Source organism: Seriola aureovittata, chromosome 9 (genome assembly GCF_021018895.1).
Source record: "Seriola aureovittata isolate HTS-2021-v1 ecotype China chromosome 9, ASM2101889v1, whole genome shotgun sequence".
In the NCBI taxonomy this organism is placed as follows: Eukaryota; Metazoa; Chordata; class Actinopteri; order Carangiformes; family Carangidae; genus Seriola; species Seriola aureovittata.
The window spans coordinates 15,605,598-15,626,003 of record NC_079372.1 but is presented as its reverse complement, the minus strand read 5'-3'; the positions used below and the strand labels follow the sequence as shown (position 1 = coordinate 15,626,003).

Here is a 20,406-nt window from a genome sequence, read left to right as displayed (position 1 = left end):
CAATAGTCACTCTCGATAGGTGAGCGTTCATCCTCACTGTGCAGGTACAGTGCACCTGCCTAAAGCGTAATAAATGCAGGTTCTGGTGACCTTTTCATGTGAGACACCGTCTAAAATTCTGGCAGCAAAAAGTTCAACAACATCATTTCTTTAAGTTTATATATTTACTCTGCTGTAATTTACATGTTCTACATCAATCATTTCCCCCACACACAGGACTGAATCGCCTTCTTTGTCACATTTATGCTCATGGTTGTCAAACTCTCACAGGAAGTGTGTCTCAAGTTGCTCTCTCTTTCCCTCTGAGCCTCAGGGATTCTAGTTAAATCCGCCTGGCTTCAAAACATAAAGTGACAAAGTCTTGACTTTCACCAAGATATATCGCATGTTCGACATTACACTACAGACTGCTGAACTGGAGGATTACACAGGCTCTATAATACACTCAGCATTGATGACATGTCAGAACTGCCATGAAAAAAGTATAATAACACATGTTTAGTGCTTTATGACACAGGTAAAGATGGATGCACAAGGAAATTAAATTATTCAACAGGTGGTTTCAGAAGCACTGACGGCAGCAGTATGAGCATGTCTCATAGCAATACTCACGTGTCCATATGTACATTAAAACAGTTTTTGGTCACTGTAATCATTATTGTTAAGTGAAAAATGTACAGTCCTCCAGTCTATCTAAAGATAATACAGTACACAGATTATAAAAGTCTGAGTTGGTGAAATCAACTCAAGCTCAAATTTACAGTCTTCTTTTTCTTTATATTTCCCCAGACAGTGTTTCTGTGATGAGCTGCAGTGTTATAGACGGAGGGGATTTTGTACTAAAAAAGACTTCCCCCTTCACTTACATTGGAAACATGTTAAGAAGAGATGTCTAGTGTGAACAGGAGAAATGATCGCAGCAAGCAAAAACTGTTCCAGTGTACATATGGGCACAAAACATGTGAGCATATCCTTTAACCCATTAAAACACAGTCTACCATGATGAAATCAAAAATAAAGAATTCAGGTATATTAATTGATAAATGAACAAATGCTCTTCTTCAGAATAGTAAACAATGTCAAAAAAATACGACCTTATGTGGCAACAGATGGAAAATTCTGATACATAATTTATAGGACAGTGCTGTAACACAGGTAATGATTTGACTTTAGTAACCTGGAGATAGTGGTACTTATCAGTCATAACTAATATCAACATCAAAAGCATGATTTTCTGACATGAAAAAAACAATAGAGCTGTTACAGAAATGAAGAAATTATATAAAATTTAATGTTCATCCTTCATTGCATTCAAGAGATTCTTTGATTGAAGATGGAAACAATTTATGAAAAAGTCCACCTGATTCACCTCCATAGTTCACAGGGGGAAATTTCATTAACAATAAGAAAACAATGCGGCTCATTTTTCTGAAAGTCAGTGCTGTTTCGCATAAACTTCCTCAAAAGAGTTTTGAGTTTGTTTTGCCGTTTATTGCTTCATCACCGATTACTGAGGAACACTATCAGGCTAAACGTCCGTGGGAGGGGCAGGAATACACACACATACACACACCTCAGGATCCCTGGGGACCAAACCTATTGGTGGGATGTCAAATGAAAAGGTGATGATGAAGTGCACTAGGACATGCCCCTGTCTAACTCCTGTAATACCCGTGTTACACATGCATCACACCTCCAAACAACAGACGCTTCTTCACATGAAACCAACCATGTGAGTAAAATACAAAAGACATCTTATTGTCAATTAATTAAGAATTTAAGTTAACGTGGATTTTCTATTTATATTCTCTCTCACCGATATCACCAGGCAGAGAATCATGTTGCTCTTTCAGGTACTTTGATTTTGTGCATTTTCAGTTGGTTTAAATTGTGCATCTCATAATGGTAAAGGATTTATTTGTTTTCTGTTTTTTTTTTTTTTTTTTTTTTTTTTTAGAGCTTTGCAATGTGGTGTCTTCTAGTATCAGGTAAAACAAAAACTACTAATCTCATAATTCATTTTTCATTATTTTATATACAAAATTGATTTATGAGGCATTAAAGTCAAAGTTTTAACTGATCAATAACTCCTTCTTCCTCCAGACCTGCACTTATTTGCCACTGCGTTGGAAAGTAAGGCCTGCATTACTTTGTGTCATCTTTTTTAACAAATGAAGCAACAACAGAGAGCAGGTTGTCTAAACACAACTCTCTCCTTCCCCAGCCTGTAAGACAGCCTGGTTCGATGAAGGTGATGTTTCCAGAGACGGGGAATCCGAGCTGTTGACTGACTTGAGAAGGAAGCACCGGACAAGGATCTGCTCCGATCCGGTGGCCATGGAGGCTGAGACCGTGTCCGGGATCAAGTCTCCCAACACCAGGAACACCTTCCACACGTAATGACTCACAGCACTGAGCTGACATCAGAGAATTATGATTTACAAAGTCTGAGAAGGAACTGTTTTTTCGTTTGATTGTTTTTGAATGAATAATGGAGAAAGTATTTTTTAATTTAATGTCTGTGTTTATTCAAGAATGTTTGATCAGGGAAACAAATCAAATAGAAGAGCTATGAGGAAAAATCACTGCACTGATGAGCATGAAGGTATTTTACAATATCTGACTCATCATATTTGTTTTTTTTTATACATCGACACTTGTATGTTCCTTCCACTATTTTGTTTCCAAACCAGCTCAACAAGGACAAAACACGTAACACTGCAGAAATACCAACATTTTACAAAGTCTTACATTAACCACAGAGTGAACTTTAAAGGCTATAATCTGATATCTGAAGAGACAGGTGACTCAGACTCAGACTCTTTGATACAACTGTGACGACTTTTGCAGAAAAACCGCAGTGAAAGTGTAACATCCGAATGTGATGGTTGTGTTTTGCAGGTACAGTGCATCAGAGGGCCTTTTATGCCTCAACTCAGAACAGACATGGAGACAGTGTGAGGATTACAAGGTCATGTTCACCTGCACTGGACAGTTCTGCTCAGGTGTGTTGTAAAAACATAAAGGGTTGAGTGCTTTTTAAAAAAAAAAGGATTGGTAATTATGTTTTAGTGTAATAACATCCCTCATTGCTTATAGAGTGCAGGACGCGCTGGTTCGATCACGATGACCCAACGGGAAACGGAGACTATGAGGTTCTCAGTGACCTCCTCACCATGTACCCCAGAGAAATCTGCCCCCAGCCGATAGCCATCGAGGTCCAGACCGTCTCTGGGGAACCTGCCTCCAGCACTTCTGACACCTTTTTAAAGTGACATTGACAACATCAGTTTTCAAGGACAAAATTAGAATCAATTGCATTAACTGAAGAGCGATGGGGACAAGGTGCTACACTCATCTGTCGTTACCTTATTTTCTGTTTCTTGTAGCTATGACGCCACCTATGGGTTCGCCTGTGTAAATGCAGATCAGGGGAGCAGGAGCTGTGAAGATTACAGAGTCAGGTTTACATGTCCTAAAGAGTTCTGTCAAGGTATGTTGCCTGGTCTTGTTTTCCTTTGGAACTCACTAATATGTAAAGAATTAGTTTCATGATTGCCCATTAAATTATTTTCCATAACTATTTTCCAAATATTCACAAAGACACACAGGTCTCACATACAAAATTGTAATATATGACATATACTGTATGTCCCTATAGCATGAGTGATGCTGCCATATATGCCACCTATTATTATTACATATTTACATCATCTGGCTGTATGACGATATAAGTTTATAACATATATGAAACACTCATAGTAAAATGTGTATATGTACATATATTAAAATATCTATATGATGAATTTTAATATGTCATAACATGTAACATACAACAATACATTTAATTTATATATCAAACTACATACATATAAAAATTCTATATGCTTATACTGTATATGTTTTTCTTATTCATTTCTCATTCATTTTAAACATGTCTATCTTCACATTTTGGGAAAGAGGCCTCAGACCTTTGGAGCCAACTTTATATAATATCAACATATACTGACAGATGTTTATTTATATAATATGTTAGAAATATAACCATACTTACATAAACATACATATTTGTATGGGCTAAAAGTGCATGTCAATATATTGAATAGTTCCAATTTCTAGGTTTTACATATGTGTTTTTAGTTTGGAATATACTGTATATGTAAATTCAATATATGTACATACATTACTTTTGCATACTGTAAGATATTCACAAATATAATGTAGATTGTCACCTATGTCCACACACAAAATCAGTCCAACTAGTGACTCGGGCTGCAAATTACCTTTGGCTAGATGCCCTATATACGTTATAGATTTTGCATTAGTCCACACAGACACACACACACACACACACACACACACACACACACACACAAACACATTAGGGATTCTCATTCTTGTTCCTGCTGAGCTTGAATGTCGTACAAACTTGCATCCATTTGTAACCTGCGCTCAGTGTCAGAGCAGTGTCGAACACGATGGATGAACAGTGACACCCCGTCAGAGGAGGGGGATGTCGAGTCCATTCTTCAGCTGATGAAATCCTTCCCCGGTCAAGCCTGTAAAAACCCAGTCAGCATTGAGGCCAAGACAACCAGAGGAATATCCGCCGCTCATACCGGAGACACGTACCTTTCGTGAGAACATTGTTTCAACATCAAACACACAGGTTCAGATGTGACATTTGTTCAGTCATAAGACATGCTTCTTCAGCTTTTTTTTTTTTTTTTTTTATTTCAGCTATGATGTCACTTTTGGGTTTGCATGCATCAATAAAAAACAGAAGAGTAAACAGTGTGAGGATTATCAAGTGATACTGACTTGTCCCTCAGACTTCTGTCAGGGTAAGTTTTCATGCAGGTAGGATTCATTTGGCTTCAACATGTCTGTGGATGTATAAAGTGATGAAAAACAAATACCACAACCTATAAAAGCCAGTTAAAATAAGTCTGAATCAGAGGATCAGTGTCAGGAGACCATTTGTTTTTCACTGTTTGGCAGGTTGCAGGACACGCTGGTTCGACGTGGACAATCCCAAAGGGAAAGGGGACTACGAGACCCTCCTCCAGCTGCAGATGCTGTATCCCAGTGAGGTGTGCACCCAGCCTGTGGCCATTGAAGCCATGACACTGTCTGGTGTCCCTGCGCACAAGACGGGTGAAATCTTTCAAGCGTGAGTTGTGGGACTGAAAATGACACAGTCAAGTGTTGTTGAATAAACAAAAACGTGTGTCACATTCTGCCTGCAGCACATAGAGCAGTGAAATTGATACTCAGTGGGACTTTTGAGTTGAAGATGATATTAAATGTATCAAAAGCAAAATGACATTGGATCCAAATTCTCTCCATTCTCTGTAGACATAAATCACATTATGGCAGCTGGATCACGCATTGCATTACAACATTGTTATCTGATGGGCTGAGCCAGACTAACTGTTTACCAGTTTAGTCTTTATGCTAACATAAGCTAATCTGGCTGTAGCTTCATATTCACTGTTCAAAAATGTTGAACTATCCCTTTAAACGGGTGCACTCGTGATTTAGTGTTGCACTTCCATAAAGTTGAGTTACTGTCACAGATTAAAAAAAGAATGGTCAAAATCAAAGCACCAGAGGCTGAGATATCCTGACTTTTATTCAAACTCTAATAGCACCGGGTCGGACAACACCCATAATGCAACTGGATATTGTCTTTCATGAGATCCTCCTTGCCTGGTAAACATTCATGTCTTTCAAACTCCAAACCCCAAGTTTCTAATGCAGGCTCTCTGTTGTGTCCAAGTCCAAGCTGAGATAACCCTGATGACATCACTATGACAACATCAGGGTTAATTCTTCCGACTTTTGAGAGCCACCTCCTGAGCCACAGTAGACATTACACAACTGTTCACAGGCAGTTCTCCTCATGACGAGCAAACTGAACTTCATGTGTAAAATTGTGATGTGTCCCTTTAAAACATTTGCTTATTATATATTTTGCAGATATGACGCTGCCCATGGTTTTGCCTGTGTGAATGATGAGCAGCCTGGTGGAAAACTCTGTCAGGACTACAAGGTCCGCTTCACCTGCCCACTGACTTTCTGCACACAATCAACAGTTATTTAGGTGATTTATTGACAAGTGTATGTTTTACAATGTGAATACATGTATGATGTCATTAAAAAAAGGAGGATCATTTGCACCCAAAGTGTGGTTATTTCAGTCTTCACATGCTGGATGTCTGTGGGTTCATTAAAAATTGAGTTGCATCAGGCATATTTATGAAGTGTGCATAAATTGCATATGTAAGCAATTTTCCAGATCCAGGTTCCACAGAGCAGAAGTGACATAGAATAAAACCTGAATATCAGCAGTTAACAAGTTCACACCTTATGGTTACAAGAAAAACAAAAGTTAATGGAAGACCAGCCTGGAGTGACAGGAACTTCAGTTCAGTCCACAAGTAATAAATTCAACTGGAACCTCTTAACATAAGCTGTACATACATCTGTGAGATTAACACCCTAATCAACCAGTTATTATTGGTCAATTATTAGTCAAATGTTTACATATTAGTCTTCTATATGTTTTGTTTCAGTCATAGTTAACTAATATTATGATTAATGTGTAACTATAAGTGCAGTCTCACATGCACGCTTATTCAGTAATTTGGAATCGTTTAGCCATTACCTCAGCAAATGAATAATTTATAATAGAAATAGTAATAGGTTACTACTGCTACTACTAATGATTATAACAATGATATGCAAAAATGTAAGTATCCGTGTCCTCATTAAGAATCAGGTATCAAATTATTTATATTATTTATCATAAGGGGTTACTTTGCTGAACAGTTAATTATTTGAATGTGACTGAGCACAACGACATCCAACTCTGCTGACAGTGACTTGGACCTTGCTCAAGACTTGACTGTCTGACTTGTAACTTATGGAAATTTCATGAGACCATGGATGTGTGCATTAGTTTGTTTGCTCCTATATGCAGCCAAAGGACAGTGTGCAGCATGACTAGAACAAATCCCACTCACTCCTGTTTAAACATGTATCTTCCATCCTGGCTGAAGGCAGCTCATTATTGATGCAGCAAATGCTGTTTGGTATTCATGACTGTGCCACATTTTTTTCTCTCATATGAACCATACTGTTGAAAACAAAGCACTTATAGCAACTCTGAGAATGTTGCCTTAACTTCATGTATTTATGGATACTATACTATTCTTTTATTAATTCTGCTGCACATGACTCCAAAGTGCACTAACTACACGACAAAAACAAATTCCACTCACATACTGTATATTTTATCATTTATCTTCCATCCTCACTGACTACAGTTTATTATTGCTGCAGTTTTAATTAACTCTTCAGGAATAGCTATGAAGAAAATGTTGCTGACATGGAATCTAACCTCTTTTAAACACAAAAAAGCACTATTGAGAATATTGTACAGTGGACCTATATGTATTTATCTCACAGGGGCTTATGATTGTGATGCTCATTTGTGACTTATTGCACTTATGGTCTCAACATGTAATAATAATAATAGTAATGATGATTATACGAGTAACAGCCTACCTCATAACTACTAGAAGTTTGCTTTATTCCTTTGAGGTGTATGATCTTGTGCAAAATAAATGAATGGATAAAAGAATTTAATAAAAATTCACCTACCTGTGTAACATCTTCAGTCTACGCACATTTTTGCGCTTTTTGTCCGAATATTATTTCCAGTAATGCTTTTGCCATCGGAAAATTTTCCCAACAATATTATGGAAAAAACTAGAAGCAGCGGGATCGTCATTTCCGGTGGAATATTCCAGCGGATTTACCCTTGGTCTTTAAAAGGACGCGCTGAAGAAGCGGCTGTAAAGTTGACAGGTAAACAGACATATGTTGTGTCTACGTTACTGCCGGTAACTAATTAATTTTAAACACCCGAGTCAGTTAGCAGGCTGACATAAGAGAAACCAGTCTACGTGACAAAGAAAAGAAAAGATAGAGAAAGAGACAATACGTTTTTTTTTTTGTTTGTTTTTTTTTTTTTTTGTTTTGTACGTGAGCGTTTAGACGTCTCCATCATTTGATTTGTGTAGACTGTATTCTGTGGAGGTCCTCTCAGGTAAAATGAGATGCATTTTGTGCGTTCGTGGGTGTGTGTGTTTGTGTGTGTGTGGCATCAATAGCGAATATTTTACAGTCAGAAATATAGGCCTGCTTTGTATTTTGTAGGCTCATTGAGTTGTGACGCAGTTGCGCAATTTGCTCTCACAATCTGTTCACAGAGATGATGGGATGTGGGGCGGCTCCGCATATGCTGGTGTTACTTTAGATCAGCTGTTTGTTATCCTCACGCCTCTGGTGTCTTTTTTTTTTTTTTTCTTTTGCACATTGGGATTTCACAGAGGCCGTTTGGCGCTGCAGTTAAAGTATAGGCCAGTGGACTGGTGCTGAGGATAGTGGCGTTGCGTATTAAGGCTCCCGCTGAGTGAGCAGCTGTAAAGCGTAGACCAGCAAGTGGTGGTGGTGGTTGGCTGAATTCAGCGGAACACAGCCCCCATGTGTCTCAGATGTAACCGGTGTGATTTCAATATATATAGAAAAGATAGAAACGCAAGGCAGGAGTGGGTATTATTACGCACAAGACCCACAACAAAACGTTATTGACTCAGTCATAATGTGATAGTTCAGCTATTACGCCCACATTATTGAGTGACGATTTTTAAGAGGTGAATTTGAGGCTAAAAGTTCCTTGTGGATACATACGACATTTAACAGCTGGTCGTAGAGTTAAATGTGTAGATATATGGCTTCCAAAACTAATCACCAAACATCTCTTTAAGGACTTCTAAGGAAGATTCAGTAGGAGTTAGTTATTATTTTAAAGTTTGAAATAAATTTTGTATGTACAGTATGTTGTATGTAATTATTATTATTATTTTCTAAAATCTTTCAGCTTTTGTACTGTGAGCCAGAGACGATCATGATCCTCCTGACTCCCTCCTCTGGTAGGTACTTGTTTCTCAATCTCATCCTTAATAATCTGGATAACTGTTTACCTACATGGGCACGGCTTGCCAGTGATTAAAGACGAGGCCTTTTTTGGATTCAGTTGGAAAGGAAAACATCCACTGATGTACTGAGGGAGTTCTAAAGATGCTTGGACTGAATAAAATGGAATAAGTATTTCATTTTGTAAATATGAATCAAATCCAACAAGGGAAGCATATAGCGGATGTTCAAGCCTGAGACATATGAGACTGAGAGCTATAGTTCATTATCGCTGCTCACATACATTCATGTATACTGCATATTGTACAGATTGAGGTATATAGGTACCAATATAGGAATTATATTGAAACTACATTACACATTTACTATAGGCTATCTCATTTTCATACAATGCAGTTAACACTTAAGAGAGCATTAATTGTGCTGTAAATTCACCTCAGATTATTCCTGTTGTGAATCGTTTTTCTTGTTTTTCGTTTAGTCTTTTTAATCGTTACCAGGTAACATAGCAGGGTATTACATAACAAGGGCTCTCCCATCATGCTTTGCACTCATTAGGAAGCAATCCAGAAATAGAGACCTGCTTGAAATTGACAGTGTGTTCAGCTCTTCAGGCTTTATCCTCTTTTTTTATTAGTGACCAAGACACACCAAGTGTATTAAGTGGTTAGAGTAAAACTTGACTGCTAGCTCTGTAAGGCCGCAGGCTTTAATGCACAGGAAGCTGCACATGTGGCTCTCTAATGGTATTTACTGTGGCAAGCTGATTATTCATGTAGAAAACTTTGCAATGACATGATTTCCAGAAAAAAAAGCAGTGTGTTTCCTGCATTCCTTGATGTGCTTTGTTTTCCCATGAAAAGTTTTCAGACAATATTTAAAATGCCAGGTTGTAAATGTGTGTTAAAGTCCCAAATGAGAAGTAAAAAGCATGCTATCAAGTAAAAGTGTAAGTTATTTTTGGCTTTCTGCTGTGTCTCATACGCTGTTTTCTTTCAGATGAAGAGTCTCTTGAACTCGCCTGGCTTTGGAATCACAGGAAGTTCAGGGTGAAAAACACTTGAAGGGTTGCTACTGCAACATTTAAAAAAAAAAATTGAAACTTTTTGCAGGTCATTATCTGTACATACTGTCTTGGACAGTACTATGACTTGAGAGAAAATAATAAGCTCACAAGAGAGGAGGCAGACAGAAAACAGAGATTTCTTTGTCTTCATTAAAAAGTATCACAGCTTTGTGGGGGCAGAGGCAGCTTTTGGCTGGAGAGAGGCAGAGTCAGCGGTCATTCCAACTTGCTGACTAAGATAGTGAACGTAGCTTTTTACTATAGTTCTTACAGCAAATTTACAACTAAACATATCAAGTTATAATTACAACTTTTACTGATTGCACTTGAAGCAAACATATAGCCTGTTAAACTGTTACTACTGATAATATAACCTCATGCAGTGAAGTATTTGAATGTAAACTGCATGTTATAAAAACATGGAAACCAGGTGAGGTTGTAGACTAATCTTATCCCACAATCTCCATTAAAGCCTGGGCTGCAGTCGTATCAATAGATTTGAACAGTTAGCTATGCGAGGGCTACTGCCATGTCCTTGTCTTAGGTTACTATGTTTGATCAGAGCTAACAGGCTGAATGATCTCAGGTCTGGTATGTGTCAATGCAGTAGGTCCAGCTCACACTCACTGTAGTTAATGGTGTAGGTGGTAGTCCCCTAAATGTCCATAGCTTGTTCCCCACACCAGTATTTGTGTGTATTTGACCCCTGATAAGACCACGTTTCAGTGCTAACACTTCACATACATCATGTTCAGATATTGTATCCTTTTGAAAAAAATGTTTTTCTTCCACATATTATCTCAATGTTGACCTTTAATGCATGTCATTGTGGCCATTTTTTTGTTAAAGTTAGAATATGTATATGTTTATTGCATACTTATAACTGATGATTATGTAATAAGTAGGTGATCAGGCACTCTTTAATGTTGCATGCTGGAGGCTGCGCACACCGCATTGAATGAATGTACAAATTTAACAAATGCATTTTAGTGATCTGAAAATGGATGAATGTATCGTAAGGTTGGTCTCCGTCCAATAAACATACGTCTTGGTAAGTGATACTTCTTTTACATAAGACGGAGGATTCAGATTCATAGTTATATTTCGATTTAAATACAGAAATAAAAGATATACAAAAGATTATTATTCAGTTGCAGTGTGACAGGTAAATCGTTAAGTTTACTTTCAGAATTTTTACACTTTTTTTCCTCACCGCTGAACTGAAGTTTGACTCAAACTGTGATATCATTTGTAGACTCATTCACATTCAGACTCGTTCATCAAAAGGTCAGCTGGTATACGGTCACCCAATCACAGTTTAGCTTTTCTCTTAAACCACAGCAGAGGTTATTTATCTAACACAGACAACTACTAACTGCCGTTGTTGTGTGGTCTCAGGTTTCTTCCAGTGTACCAACAAGCTCTTCCTGAGTGATCAGGCCACAGGGCTCCACATCAAGGAGTTTGCACGTAAAAATGCAGCGAATGCTCTGTCGGTTTCCAACATGGTCATGGGCATGGCCTCCATTCTCAGCAGTCTTAATGGGTGAGTGAACACGCCGTCATTGGATTTTACCATCTTAAATATAAGTCAGGGTCAGCTGCAGGATAGAGAAAAACACATAGGCTATAAGCACTGTGTAGATTGATGTGGGTTTCAGTAAAAATAAATGAATCAATAACTTAAATGAAAATGAAGATTGTGGGTAGCATTTTCAAAACCAAATTTACGGTGACCCTGAGGGCAAAACTCAACACAATTACAGCATTTCACGAAACACATCAAAAACACAATAACCAAATAATGAATGAAAACACAACAGCATTAGAGAAAACAGTTTAGAAAACACACTACAAACGAGGAGGAAAAAAAAGTGATTTACTAACACAGAAAACACAATTGACCTTTTCCGAAAACACAACATTAGAGAATAGAAATGAACAAACCAGGAAACAGAACATTTCAGAAATCTTCTTGTAAAATATTTTTGTGTTTTTTGTTTTGCGAAATGTTTTACTTATTTGTTAATGTTTTTTTTTCAGTGTTGGTATGTTTTGCCTCTCAGGACCACTGTACAATAAGTAATCCTTATAATGATGACAGGTTTACTAAGCTTAGAGTAAAGAGGCACAGGCAGGTGCAGGTCATCCAGTGTCTGGAAACATGGCCTAAAGATAATAATTCTCTACACGATGAAGACAATTATTTAACTTTTTTTAGACATTGTTGAAATCGATCCAGCGCTAGTTTCAGCTCTTTTCCACTGGCGAGAACCTGCAGATATTTTACCCTTTGAAATGGGTTGCTGTCATCAAATAGCTAAACCTAACTCTAACTCGTTTTGTTCAGGCACCATCATGCTGCATGTTGGCTGGTTCTGATTGGCTACCTGCTGGATTTGGCAGATGGAGCAGTTGCCAGGCGACTCGATGCCTGCTCTGCACTGGGTAAGTGGAGTGTTGTGGTCAGTAGCTCTTTCCAAAGATAAACTCCAACTGGGGTTTTTGGCAGGGCTCGCTGCACAGTCCTTTGTCTGGACTTTCTAATTTGGCCACAAAAAGTCTCAAACAAAGGGAACCAGTAAAACGAAACTCTGCAATTGAAATACTTTGGATAATCTTACAAAGTCTCAAAATAAGAAACACACATATTTTATATCATGTAATTCAAGCTTCATCAAATCATTGTCTTTTTGGTTTGTGTCTTTGTGGTCCCCTCTTAAATAACAGGCATCCAATGCAAATACTTACAACATAGAAACATAGAAACATACAACATCAACATTTGACAACAAAGGAAGTATACCACTGATGGTGTGTTTTCAAAAGATGACGGCACCATATATTATAAATGAGGAGGCACAAATAGCTGTTTTAACATCGCTTCCAGTGTGCAAGTTCACATTTTCTCAGGATCCTAAAATAGCTCCCAGGTGCATCACAATACATCGTTGGCTGCACATTTCAGGGGGCTTTGTGTCCCGACAGGGTTTTTCTGCATGACTTTGCAGGTGGATGTTGTTGTGCCCCCCACGTATTTTGTCAAATGAACAATCACTTTCTGATTAAGCAGCCTAATTCCATGGGATCACGCTCCAATTGTCTATTTTATCCCGTTGCTTTGGGTTCTCTGCATATCTGAAATTGCTAAAATTGTTGACCCTGGGCTGTGGAATTCCACCTCGTCCATTTGAGCCGTGGCCTGAATCACCTCATCCTCATCTGCTGAAAACATGCTTCATGCTCCTGAGGGATAAAGAAACAAGGCAGTGGAGAATGTTGTTTATAGAATGGCTGCCTGTTGGGCTGACACTGAAATTTCCACTTGGGGATTTTTTGCACATGGACATGCCACACCACTGTCACATGTCGGTGACATTGGCAGTGACCATACCGGAAAGATGATAACATATCTACCCTGGCCTTTATAAAATGTACACTCATGACTAGGGCACTGTTGGACTTTAAGTAGTGTAATAATTAGACAGTTGGTTCTCACAAGTAGCATTTTTACAGCCGATTATTCAGAATCATGGACTGTAAATAAAGATGGACAGATCCTAACATGCAAATGTAATTCATGCCTCACTGTAAACCTCATCGAGCCACATGTATTTACATCTATCTTTTTCATGCTCAGGTGCAAAGCTAGATGATTTTGCTGACTTCACAACCTTCGGCATCGCCACGTCGCTGCTCCTGAGGACAGCTGACCTGCTGGACAACTTCCTGTGCATGTGTTACGTCCTGTCTGTGTTCGTCCGCCTCTGTTTCTTCTCAAGCGGTAATGCAAAATGTAGTCGGCTGTTTTAAGTAATATTATCTGAGAGATTTATCCTATGAAACATTTTCTCATTGTGTTTTCTGTCGGTCTCAGTCATGCTTTATCATTTGAAGGACTTACTGGAGATTTATTTTTTGTTTTGTCCTAAGGGATCCCATTCATGTACCGGGGCCTGCCCTGCATCTACTCCTCAGCCATCCTGGCCAGTGCCTCTCTGCTGTCAGGGGGAAACATGGCCGTGCTGCGTGTCATCGCAGTGGCTATGATCCTTTTCATGATCAGTCACAACTTCTACCCCCATGACAGAGTGCTGGAGTCCCAGGCATGGAAGAAAGTAGTTTACGCTGGAGGTATAAGCTATTTTTAAAAAATCCATGATTCATATCTCTCCTGGACAAAAGTGTAGCTGTTGAGAGTAACGACGACCAGGACTGATTCATGTTATAAGTGCATTTTCTAGATTTTAATTTGTAGCCTACTGCTTAAAACAACATGAAAGTAAATTTGAATAACTCAATAGCATTGTGTCTTTGTAGAGACAATGTGACTGAATGAGACAATTGTTTTCAGTTGAGCTATTTTCAGCCACACTAACAGTTTGGCTATTGGGTAGACTGACATCAAACTTTGTACAGACCTTGTGTTCCCCACACACAGTGAGTTGCAATAACTTTTCATCTAGCGCCATCATCAGGTCAGTGTTTTGACATCAAATAGTTTGGTTTATGACTAAATACCTAGAAAACTCAGGTATAAACTGAGGTGGGATTGAAACTCAGCTGTCTCAGTTGTGCTTTGTTTTTAATGCTAATTAGCAAAGGTTAGTATGTTGACAGCCTAAACTAAGGTGAATATGGTAAACATTATAGCTGCTTAACATTAACTTGTTAGCATTATCACTGTGAAGATGTTAGCACGCTGGCCTTAGCCATACTGCTAACAATAGCATGCTAACATGTTCAGTAATGAAAACCTTACACAGTGGGTTTTGAAGATTATCATAAGTAATCAGAATATTTTTCCTGGCAGTATATGCTATGTAATTTTTCAGTGCTGTACCGCTTGTCATTCAACTTTTTTTTTTTCACTTTCAGGAGTTGTCATGGTGTTCTGCTCTTCCTTCCCCCCTGCCTGTGCGTACTATCTGCTGTGGTCCGTCTCCTACATTTTGTTCCCAACATCCCTTTGGAGCAGTAAAGTGTAAAAAGTGTGCTGGCTCTGTCCAAAACTACCATTAGGTTTACCTCTGGCCCATCTGGGTGAAGTGAGGCTTCCAGACTTGCTGCTGCTCCCCACTGCCATGGAGGATTCAAGCTGAACATGCCCATACACCACTGGCGAACACTTTCTCTGTCTAACCTTTATTTTGATGTGACACCTCTAAAACATAAACCCAGACTAAAGGGAGTTATAATGAGGGATGGGAAGGACATTTTAACATTACTGGTAAAGATTAACCTTCATGCTGTCTTAATGCCTTTGTTGCATTTTCACTGAAGCCAAGGGTTGGGTGGCTTGTTCCAAAAACTGAATGAATCTACTATATGATTTCTCAGCAGCATTTCCAAGATGCCCTTTCTGGTATATCTAAACACAGTAATTAGCATTCATGCACTATGATGAGTTTAACTGACATCTGTTAATGTTTGTATCAGGGTTGGGGCCAATTAACTTTCATGGTATTCAGGTCTGGATATGTCCTTAAAATCCACGTTTTCCATTACAAATCCAGCCAGAGGAATCTTTTGAACATAATGGTTCTGTCATTCTTATTATTTAATTTGCTGTTTGAATGTATGTTTTAAAAAGGTTGAACTGAAAGCAAACTGACCCCAACCCAAGGGTAAATTGGGTACTTGTGTTCTGTTTTAAGACTTTTAGCTTTTTTCCAAGCTGTGACTCAGTCCAAGAAAAGATGTGTTAGACCTTTGTATTTCTTCTATGTGTGATTTTATTGGGTCATTGCATGTGTTTGCCTCTGTTTTAAGAGGCATTGCAGCTTAAATATCAAATCCACACTGGATCACCAACACCTCTCATATTGATTCTCTGACTGCAGCCGAATCAGTGATGACACTGCAGGGTTTTTTTTCCCCATCGCTTGTCAAAACACCTGCAGTGACTTTTATCGATTGAGGTCAGAAATGCAACATGAGTAGAAGTTGCAATCCATAAATAGCACTGCAGCAGCAGCTCTCTGCCTCAGGTGATTCAGTGTGAATTTACACGTAAAGAGCAACAACAACACAGGCTGCAAATCCTCCTTTTCCTGCCATCTAGTGGGTAAAGATTTCAACTCGCTGTTGTTATACCACCACAGTCGATGTTGGCTGTGATCAAGAGCAGCAGCACTGAAACTTTAAATCCACAGGGGTCAGGGAAGGAAAGAATAAGTGTGTTGTTACTCTTTAGCTTGGCCAGTATTCAGTCTGAGGAACATCATATTTTTGTAGACCAGTCCTTTATAGCAAGGACAACTTTTTGGCATCTCTCATCGTGTCTCACAATGGGTATATGTGCCTCGCTGAATTGTGTGTGGCAAATGGGGAGATTGTATAGTTTTATACGAATTTGTTCAGAAGCCAGATGAAGATGACATTAATCTTTAAGTTTGTAATCAGAGGTGTCAGAATAAAAGGTATGACATCACTCACATTGTTCACACTCACCTCATTTTAATGATTTGAACCTTGTATAAACCATAACTCATAGTGTTAACACTTTATGAGTTATCTCCATAACAGAGTTTTCTGAGGGAAAACTGAGAAGACGGAGCAGGATTTCATAAATCAAGTCCTCTGTTATAAAAATACTAATACAAAAGATCACGTCCTCTGATTCAGATATTGATTTAAACCTACTTTGGTTTATGGTAACCGACGTTGTGAGGAAAAAAAACAGTATAAAGTGCATACACAGATTGAACACAAATACAAATCTACTCTTGGACATTCAGTAGTGCATTCAGCTTTCCTGTGTGGGTGTTTTGGTTTTCAAACTGTAAATTCACAGTAATGTATGCATGCCCAGAGCATTATAGATACAAAAACTGTACTCTGCCCAATGATAATAAAAAAAAAGAATATAAGATCTGTGCATCAGTCTGTACATTTTGACAATAAATATAAAAAGAAAACAACTTGTTTCGGTGTTGTTACTTTATCAACATTTGGCGGTTATTTGTTACCAATGTACAACTTTAATGGAAGACATTCAACAGTACTCAGAGGATGCTACTTTGCAGCCTGAGAGATAATCAGACTTTATATGTTTAAGTTCCTTTTATCGGTTGTTGTCATATTTGATAGTACATGAGTTTAGGAGAGCAGCCCTGCCTTCCTGTTATACTCAAATATGTCTATGACCTCACGAACATGAAGAGGTTTAAGAGCTGCTAGGTGCAGTGAGGAGTCCAACAGCTTGATGATGGCTGAGAAAGTCGGTCGGTCTTTGAAATTCCACATCCAACAGTACTTCATCAGATCATACCTAGAAGAATACATAAGGAGTTTAAAACACAGAGTGGTTTGACATTTTGGGACATACAAAAGATTTGAAGATACAGTGAGGACATGATGACCTTAGTTCAGCATAAAGACTGAAAGCAGGGGGAAACAGCTAGCCTTACTAGCAGCTATTTTAAAGATACATATATATACATATACATATTATCTGAAAGAGATATAAGGTTAGGTCGGCAGATTTTCTTTTACTTTTGGACAAAGTCGGGCCAACTGTTCCCCAGTTTCCGGTCCTTATGCTAGGCTAAGCTAAGTGACTGCTAGCTGGTAGCTACATATTTATCGGACAGTCATGAGAGTGGTATCAATCTTCTCACCCAACTCTTGGCAAGAAGGTTAATATGTATATTTCCTTGCTTATCCATGTGCAGTGACTTCTTATCGCATTATCTGACTTCTTGACATAAGTATAAGTTGGCTCAGTTGCTAATACTAAACTAGGTGACACTATATTACTCCATGTTATTTTTTAATTAGTGTACTTACAAAGGTCCTCCACAATTCCCTGGTCTCTTCATTCGATAAGACCCTTGTAGCTTTGGAAGGACTGACAGAGGCTCTAACTCAGGGTATGGAGGAGAGCCTGAGTTAAAAAGAACAAAACGTATTCTTTAAAAGAAACTAATCTGAATAGACACCTATACTGATGGATAGGATAATAGGACTTGGTGCTTTACCTAAGGTAACCAGCTCATAGAGTAAGATTCCAAATGACCACCTAGGGAATAAAAAATGTTAACAAATGCCCTGACTCATTGATGACAAAACAATGTGTTTTGATTGTGTTTCGTTTTCTTGGCCATAACTCTGCCCTCACACGTCACTCCTGTCGATAATGAGCTGCATCATAATCCTCTCTGGAGCCTGCCATTTGAGAGGCACCTCTGTTGCCCTCTGCCTAAATGCTGAATCCATCCTGCGTCCTCCAAATGCTACACCCAGTCCAGACACCCGAGCTGAGAGGCCTGGGCCAATTAAGATGTTCCTGGCAGCAACATCCCCATGCACCAGCCTGTGTTCTGACATCAGGTAATCCTGAGGGAGGAATAAATTACAGACAAACATATCAATCTTTGCTTGAAATATTCATTCAAGATAGACAACAATATTTCCCCAGTAGGCTACCATGGGGGAAAATGTCAAGTGCATCATGACATGCTGCAGTGCAGCATTGCATCTAAATTGAGCTCATTTCAGTCTCGTTGTTTGTCGGAAATAATTGGTCCATAAAAAGTGACTCACCAGGCCAGCTGCAACTTGCTTTGCCATCAGAAACACTGACTTCTCAGAGAAATTCTGCAATGGATCTGCGTCAGAGTCTGAATTCTTCTAGGGGGAAGAAATAAATGTACTCGTCATTGCGCAAAAAATTAGGAATAGAAGAAGGCATTTAATTTCAGGTTAGGACAGACGCTGACACTGTTACATTTCTGAGCGTCCAGAGGAAGTGGAGGAGGTTCCCTGGGCTGTAGGCATTTAAGACCAGATACATGGGCAGATGCTTGGTCTGACAGTACAACATCTGCACCACATTCTGGTGTTTACACACTGTGGCATGGAACAGGAGCCACTCCACAAACTCCTTCGCTTCAGGCTGGTTGGGGCCATCTATATGGAGTCACATTAATAACAAAATGAGAGATGTTATTAGCTGTTCTTTCATTATACTTACAATATATGTTAATGTCCATCTTGCCCCACTACTTTTGAAAAAAACCAATGATCTCTTCATATACTTTTACTGTAATTTCACACTGGCCTAATGACAGATTCATGCTGTACCTCGAAGGCACTTCACCACCACAGCAGAGGAGGGACAGTCTTTCTTCTTTAGCAGACCTTTACAAATGGGGCCATAGCGACCTGTCTGCCAAAACTCTAGGCCCTCAAGAACACACTCCTGAGGAATTTCCCAGGGATACAAAGCCTGCTGGACCTTTGGAGTGCTTACAGAGGCTGCGGTCAGGGTTACACTCTGCTGGCCTGTTAAACAACACAATAGCAGACACTGGTGGATTAGATAAATAAGAACTTGGCACTGCTCTCAGGTGCTGATGTGCAATAACTTTTGATTTTTATGGTGTTTTCTATTGTTTGTATAAAGAAGAAAAATAGAGTTGTTGCCGTTCATACCATTTGTAAAATGACACGAGGTGCTCTGTCCTCTTTGTTTGTTCTTGTGGAGACTGTAGAAGATCAGAGCCACCACTAAAACAGAGCTGAAGGCTAAGAGAGAAGGGATGATGATCACAGCAAGTGGACCTGATGACTCCTCATCTAAACAACAAGTGAAAGACGGACACATTTCAGAACAGCTTGTCATTATATAGGTTAATTGTCTTCATCTCGGCAAGTGTAAGAAAAGTGAAGGTGAGAGCATCATCACGTTACACATTACAAGAGAGGAATCAGAATTTGGTGCATGTATACCAAATCACAGCATTTGTAGAGCTCAAAATGAATGCAACTTCCGGCTCTTTGCAATGCAATGTGTAAAAACTTACAGCACTCGGGGAGTGAGGTATCGTTGATACATTTTGTGTCCAAGTCCATGAGGAGCAGCTGACATTTCTCACATGAGAGAAACAGCCGACCATATTAACAGGAGAAATTCTAAAGTTTGTCCCTGTGGTGAGAAAAACTAATTAACTATGAAAGAATTTAAGATTGAAAAATGAAAAAAAAATTAGACATGGCATGAAGTGTAATTGCTACATATTGCTTTAAGATTTTCCTACCTGACACCTGATCCCCTCATGATCAAGAGAGAAAACACATTTCCAGCCTGATAATAGAAGAATTAACAGCAGCACAGAGGTTGAAAAAAAAATGACACAGCTGTTTATCAACAGCTTTTCAGAAAATGGGCTCAGCTTTGTGTGTCTACCTGCGAGGGCACTGACCGACGTGGTGAGCTGGAAAGTTGACTGAATGTTAATCATTGACGAATCAACAGAAATGATAACATGGAGAACGTGCTCACACCTGCTGCAACCTTAACAGTTCACTGATTAAAATGGGATTATTCA

The 20,406-nt window shown here is 38.9% G+C and overlaps 2 protein-coding genes and 1 long non-coding RNA gene across 9 annotated transcripts; 1 reads left to right on the top strand and 2 right to left on the bottom strand.

The window, feature by feature from the left end:
• Window positions 1–3,680: 3,680 nt before the first annotated feature.
• LOC130175293 (uncharacterized) lies at window positions 3,681–7,805 on the bottom strand. The gene is made up of 2 exons (XR_008828722.1): window positions 7,669–7,805; window positions 3,681–5,142 (listed from the first exon to the last, which is right to left on the bottom strand). It is a non-coding gene; the product is annotated as an uncharacterized LOC130175293 (long non-coding RNA).
• Window positions 7,806–7,808: 3 nt separating this feature from the next.
• tmem269 (transmembrane protein 269) lies at window positions 7,809–16,995 on the top strand. 6 transcript variants are annotated; one of them, XM_056385694.1, is made up of 8 exons: window positions 7,832–7,875; window positions 8,951–9,002; window positions 10,006–10,055; window positions 11,471–11,618; window positions 12,423–12,520; window positions 13,713–13,856; window positions 14,006–14,206; window positions 14,951–16,995. In XM_056385694.1, exons 4-8 carry the CDS (start codon window positions 11,578–11,580, stop codon window positions 15,058–15,060), a joined length of 594 nt encoding a protein of 197 aa, XP_056241669.1. In that variant the 5' UTR covers window positions 7,832–7,875; window positions 8,951–9,002; window positions 10,006–10,055; window positions 11,471–11,577; the 3' UTR covers window positions 15,061–16,995. The 6 variants fall into 6 exon arrangements, with proteins under 6 accessions (XP_056241666.1, XP_056241667.1, XP_056241669.1 ...); XM_056385695.1 differs by lacking the exon at window positions 7,832–7,875 and adding an exon at window positions 7,882–8,116; XM_056385691.1 differs by lacking the exon at window positions 10,006–10,055 and having other exon boundaries at window positions 7,809–7,875.
• Window positions 16,512–20,261, bottom strand: si:ch73-206d17.1 (tyrosine-protein kinase STYK1). Of its 2 annotated transcripts, none has more exons than XM_056385681.1 (10): window positions 20,116–20,261; window positions 19,882–20,003; window positions 19,511–19,654; window positions 19,160–19,360; window positions 18,804–18,985; window positions 18,620–18,703; window positions 18,195–18,412; window positions 18,055–18,095; window positions 17,864–17,960; window positions 16,512–17,345 (listed from the first exon to the last, which is right to left on the bottom strand). In XM_056385681.1, the coding sequence occupies exons 2-10, from the start codon at window positions 19,928–19,930 to the stop codon at window positions 17,174–17,176; spliced, it is 1,188 nt and encodes a 395-aa protein (XP_056241656.1). In that variant the 5' UTR covers window positions 19,931–20,003; window positions 20,116–20,261; the 3' UTR covers window positions 16,512–17,173. The 2 variants fall into 2 exon arrangements, with proteins under 2 accessions (XP_056241656.1, XP_056241655.1); XM_056385680.1 differs by having other exon boundaries at window positions 18,620–18,706; window positions 20,116–20,260.
• Between the last annotated feature and the right edge of the window lie 145 nt (window positions 20,262–20,406).